Source organism: Micropterus dolomieu, linkage group LG02 (genome assembly GCF_021292245.1).
Source record: "Micropterus dolomieu isolate WLL.071019.BEF.003 ecotype Adirondacks linkage group LG02, ASM2129224v1, whole genome shotgun sequence".
NCBI classification, from domain to species: domain Eukaryota; kingdom Metazoa; phylum Chordata; class Actinopteri; order Centrarchiformes; family Centrarchidae; genus Micropterus; species Micropterus dolomieu.
Genome location: NC_060151.1, coordinates 19361003 through 19367119, shown reverse-complemented (window position 1 = coordinate 19367119; position 6117 = coordinate 19361003). Strand labels below are relative to the sequence as shown.

At 41.4% G+C, this 6117-nt stretch overlaps 1 protein-coding gene across 2 annotated transcripts in view; it reads right to left on the bottom strand.

Annotated features, from left to right (window-relative positions):
- The window catches only part of aatka (apoptosis-associated tyrosine kinase a), a 65108-nt gene extending 59984 nt beyond the window's left edge, over positions 1-5124 (bottom strand). Inside the window, exons 1-2 of one of the 2 annotated variants that reach the window (XM_046030614.1) lie at positions 4940-5124; positions 4568-4682 (exon numbers count right to left, since the gene is read on the bottom strand). In XM_046030614.1, coding sequence (XP_045886570.1) covers positions 4568-4649 — 82 coding nt within the window. In that variant the 5' untranslated portion in view covers positions 4650-4682; positions 4940-5124. The remainder of the gene's footprint in view (positions 1-4567; positions 4683-4939) is intronic. The other variant, XM_046030623.1, reaches the window with a different exon arrangement.
- Between the last annotated feature and the right edge of the window lie 993 nt (positions 5125-6117).

Here is a 6117-nt window from a genome sequence, read left to right as displayed (position 1 = left end):
ATATATATATATATATATATATATATATATATATATATATATATATATATATATATATATATATACACACACACACATATATATATATATATATATACCCTTATAAAGGACAAATATATGAATGCATCTTTGTCCTCTACTACTGTAGTAGTTTTCTCTTAACTAGATACAAATTATTAAATATTAAATATTTTTTCTACAATCTTTCTATTATTTTGTCATACTGATTGTCCATACTGTAATTTTACTATGTGCACATGATATCTATTGCGTGTCTTTCTGTCCTAGGAGAAGGATCCCTCCTCTTTTGCTCTTCCTGAGGTCTCTTCCGTTTTTTCCCCATTAAAGTTTTTTTTTGACGGGGGAGTATCCTTATTAAGGAAAATACCCTGTACTTTCCTTAATAAGATTGTGAAGCCCCTTCGGTCAAATCTGTGACACTGGTCTATATAAATAAAATTGACTTTTCTTGAGTACACGATTGGAGAACTTCTTCAACACTATATATAATAATAAATGATATTAAATATATGCCCAGCCCAAGTTTTATTGAAGCTCTAACAACTCCTGACTTAACTCGTATTAGTTTAAATCCTACCTAAAATGTTCCTATTTTTCTTTAAATATTTGGCTTAGCAATAATCCAAAGTATAAAGTACTTACGTAGGTATAATTATTTGGTGCCTTTCATATACCACTGCTCTCCAGGCAGGCTGAAAAGGAGTCAATTCCTAGTTTTTAATTCATTTTTAATTCGTCTTACTATTGCTTTCCTTAAAAAACAATTTGTTACTAGCATGAGACAAATTGTATTTTGTCATATTACAATTTACAAAGCAACTATACTATACTCACTAAATTACACTATTATAGAAATGCATAATACAATGAATGCAACTTTTTCTTAAGACAAGACTGTATATACTACCATCTTTAACGACAGCATTTGCACACAGGCTAGAGAGATCACAGCTCTGTGCACACACTCCAGGAAGGGGTTATCAGGCCCACATATGTTTAGGCCTGTGCCTGATAAACGCAAATTAGATGCATGTGCAAACCATATGCAGACAAAGAAATGTGCACTTGAGATGACATTTCAGCTCGAGTCTCATGATGCAGACAACAGAAGTGTGTGTCCATTTAAATGGAGATGCCTGTGTGTGAGTGTGGGAAGAAAAAGTAAAATACAAACATACCTGAGCAAAACAAGTCAGTGTGAGTTATCAATGCTGGCACCAATGCACTCTTTATTCTTCCCATATTATTCTGTTTTCCTGATGCTATTGGTAGGAGCATACTCCTACCTATACCTTTACCTAGAAATTAGGCTTCGGATAGTGCTTGTCATACGTGTGCGTTCTACCCAATATGAATAATTCAGAACACAAGAACACTGTATGTGCTTTTCTTCATTGCCATTTTATTATCATCATAAACCATCCCTAAAATCAGCCCACGACATCTCAAAACTAGAAAACCTCTCCACTTCCATCCACCACCACGTGAGGTGCAGCTGAACGGCTCTCCGAGTGCTCTAGCGATTAAATTCAACAACAAGAAATGATACTCTGTGACAAGTTAAATACTGCATGGGAAAATGAAGCATGCAAATGTGCACACACAAGCCTTTGACCAATGTAACACCAAGAAACCCCACTTTGCCCACATCATCACACAGAGAGTACATAGAGGAGACATAGATGGTTCCCCTTGACTGCTTAAATCTACTTCATTCTTATTCTAGTTCCTCCAGAGGCAGACTTATGTAACTAAAGTGCTTGGTGTTACACATAGAGAGATGAATAATCAAATAGTCGGCAGTGGCTGCCTGGCTTGCACTGACCGAGTCAGTGGGAGGAGCTCAGAGAACAAGTCAAGATACCGTTTTTTAAATCTCTTCTCCGTTATCAGTACCTCCCTGGTTATAGCCTGCAGTGGTGTGTCCATGTGATTGCGAGCGCACATGTAAGATAGGATGTGGAATGTGTGTGTGTGTGTGAGAGTGACTACATTATCGTCCGTAACATGCACACTAGCTGCTACTGCCACCTCCAGGCATCAAAGGAGACTGCTGTGTCTCCCACAGTGCTGCATTGTCAGCTAATTGGTGTATCAGTGATACCCTCCAGGTCAGTCTGTCTTCTGTTTGCCCTGACAGTAAAGTGATGCATATTAATTCTGTTCTTGGCATGCAGCCAGATTTTCAAAAAGCTAACCTTCACATACACACACACACACACATGCTACCTCTCCTGATGGGGGACCTGTCCATGGTGCTGAAGCAGTAGTAAGCCAGGTGCAAGCAGCATTTGTCACTAGTTCAGAATGCCACACATACTGGGCCGTTTTCCCCCTGGCAAAGTGTGTAGCCGATGTGAAGTCCAGTGCACTCAGGAGATCAAAAATCCTGCTACGGTGGGTCCATTCCTGATGACGTCTTATATAACGCCATTGCAATGTGACGACTGACCTGGTCCCATAGTTGTTTTCTTCTGTCTGGGTGTGTTTGCAAGTGTGTGCAGAGGTAAAACACACTTTGTGTTAACGTAGGGAGGAAGTGCAGCTATGGAGGGTGACTCGAGGGTTGCTACAGTTCAAACATTTGTAAATTTAAGTGTGTTGTTTTATTAATCTACTCCTTGGCCTCACAGACAGCATATTCAGCAGCTACAGCTGACTGAATGCTGTTTGTCTCTCCCCTTTAAGGGACTCTAGCACTTCTCTGTCCTCAGCACTGGCCAAGAAAATGATTGGTTCCCCCTCACACGCCCCCCTCCATTGCCTAGACAACATTGATTCTCAGTCTAATTAAGGAACAGGATCGCTAGTGAGGTGGCTCAAATGAGAAATGTAGATCATTATGACAAGGGAGTGACAATCCAGACCCCATCCTCTAGTCCAGCTACATACAAGCTACATGTGTGCCCACTCATGCCCCTCCCTCCACCTGAAACTAACCAATCCCAATGCATGTGCTGATTCCATCCTAACCTGTCACCAATGCTATTCATTCAACTGCCGTCAGGCCAAGAAAGAAAATATCACTGTTTCACTGCACATTCCTAAAGGGGAACTTTTCCTCCTCCAGGAAGAAAATACCAAGACAATTACATTAGAAGATGCCCCAGAAGAGCCACAGTTAGCAGACATTCTACCCATAATTCAGCTGGGAACCATTCACCTTGCTTCAAATTAAACGATTACACTCTGCTGGTATCATATTTTGCTGCACAGAACCAGGGATAGCCAGCTCAGCACCCACTACATGCTCCATGGCAAGAACTGCTTTTGTCGTGGATTTCCAAATATCTAAACACTAAACAAATCTCTGTTTCTCTCTATAGGATATATGTTAAGGCAGAGAAGAATATTTTCTGGAACAGGTCAAGCATTATTCATGAACAAATCCTTCAAAGCTGTTAAGTTGTATCAATGTACTATATGAGTCTTAGCATCAGTGATCTGGATATTTATTTATTAATCTAAAGGTTTTGCTTCCAAAAACAATATACGTGATGTAAACATCAGTTCCAAATATGAAAATATAATCAATTGTCTTGCTATGGTGCTTTACACAACGAAGCTTGTTTTTTGATTTGACTATCTATTTCTTGCTATTCTATTGTACAATGTAGAAACTTCCCAAATGCACAGCGACCAGAAAGGCTGTTTGACTTTAAATAGAGGACCCTTTTAGTGTCACAGGAACAACAGAGAAGAGACGCAAAGAATGAGAGGTGGGGAGTCACAGGAAGGTAGATGAGGGATGAATAATTGTACAGAGGTATCACAGATCAATGAGAGTGTGCGGTTTGGGGAGGACAGATAGGGCCTGAAACCTGAGAGCAATGGGACTCACAGTCATTTGTATGCTCAGCACACTGCGCTCAGCGCAAGGACTCTCTCAGTCCTGTTTACACATGCACACAGTTGTTTATTCTGCTCTAATTCAAGCACTAACATGGGCTTGTTAACACAGCCATGACTTCCTGTTCAGTGGTCCCGTAGCACTGCAGCAGCACCTGGGTTCTACCATCACCCCTGATACCCAGGGGATGATTAAATACTGCATGCAAATGGACACAGAGAACCACAACCTCAAGCAGTCGAGCCATACACCTCTGTCAGCAGGTCACCTCTGTAATGTTATCGCCAGTTACCACGCACACACCCTGATCATAGCACACAGTACCCACATGCACACACTCAGCTGCAGGGCTGTAGGACTGCAGATTCTGTGCAGGCACTTTAACCCTCTTGTCACCAAGCTGTGAGGGTCTGAAAGTAAAACATACCTGAGCTAAATCTCTTGAGGTTTAGGCTCACTGTGGTGGTGATTATGATGATGGTGGTGTTCTGTCAATGATAATGATGGCTGTGATGATTAAGAAAATGATGTATAGGCCACATGATTATTGCGCCAAGACACAGTGGATGGCCTTGCTTCAAACACCAGATTCAGAGGAGATCACTCAGCTTGATTATAAAGAAATATAATCACCAGCAGGTCGGCAGCAAATGGATAAACGCCCTCATTCAAGTCATTCATCCGTTTGACCCTTACCTGTATCAAAGTGGGAGCTGAAGGCAAAGCTGGGATTGAAAAACGCCGAAGACATGACAATCACATATAGGGCAAAGACCATCCTCCTCGTTGCGTGCCAATAGACAGGAAACGCCTAAACACGAAAAGGTCAAGAATAAATTCCCGACTCAGGTGCGTTTAAGATTAAAGTAACCTGTAGTAGAAGCACTAATGCGCAGCATTTTATTCCATCGCACTTCACAGAGAGCCCTCCGAAAATCCTGCTCCACCTTTAGCAGGAACAGATTTGGAGACAGATGTTGACATTTTACCACATCTGTTAGTTCACTTGTATGACAACAAAATCCCGTCTCGCGCCTTCTTTCATTGGTCTGGTTTTGTGTAGCCTACCTACTCGCTCACCCGGTGAAACGCTTATCCGTTATTCACACCAGTTTTATACTCTGCTGACTGCTCCAAACATTTGGTAATATCCCATCTGTGTTCCTTTCAGAATAAGTCTCTTGCTGCTCCGTGTCCTGTATTACATGTAAAATGCCGTTTTTAGGGAGAACAGCTGGTTTGTTTTAAAAAGCTGCGTCTGTCAGCGATGCGCATTTGGGTTTCTGCTTCGGTACAGAAACACTGAAAGACATCTTGCACCAGTGTCAAGCAACATAAAGTATACACGTACTTCCGTTCACAGGTTTCAAAATAAAAACATATTTATGTACAACAAGGCTAATGTTTTTATTTTATTTTGAAGATAAAATCGCGTAGTTATCCGGCTTTCTCTAGCACACTTGACGCAGCCATATCAAAAGGTATCGGGCTGGTTATCGTGCGTTTGTGTGGAGTGTTAAAGTTAAATCTGGGGCACACTGGCGTCGCTATGCCTCCTATCCACTGTGCCAATAGTCTGCGGAGAACATCGTGAGCAGATTGTTCTTTTGTTGTTAAATAAACGCCGCCGGCAGCTGAAGGCACTATCATAATCGGAAGGTTTAATTTTCAAGCTCATTTTTAAGATGCAGTGGGAAGGTTACCGAAAGAGACAAAGCAGGTTATGAAAGTTGCTAATGGTGACTGCCAGAATCGGGAAAACTGAATTGAGCGACTTGTGAACAGGTGAGGAATGGCAGGCAGCAGATGCTGATGATCTTAAAAGGTTTAGAAAGTGAAACATGATGAAACAAAGTTAAAGATGGGTTGGTAATATACTTATGGTATAGGTAGCCTACTTAAACTGACATGCCAGATCAGTCAGCCTACCTTACATTCATTCATTTAGCTGACTCTTTTATCCAAAGCAACTTGTTAGCCTATATATAGCCTATGTCAGAGGTCGCAGGCCTCTGGAGCAACTAGGCGTTAAATCTCTCAAACACCAAAGGCATGTGTCTTTTCCACTGCACCATCACCACTCCACATTATTACCGTGAGTGTTGTTGCTCATATTGCATTTATACCTAAACCCCCTCCTCCCATTCTCTCTCTCTCTGTCTCTCTCTCTCTCTCACACACACACACACACACTGATGTTTGCTATTGGCCCTCTGCTGGTTGTCAGCAGTAAAGGATAAGGATAA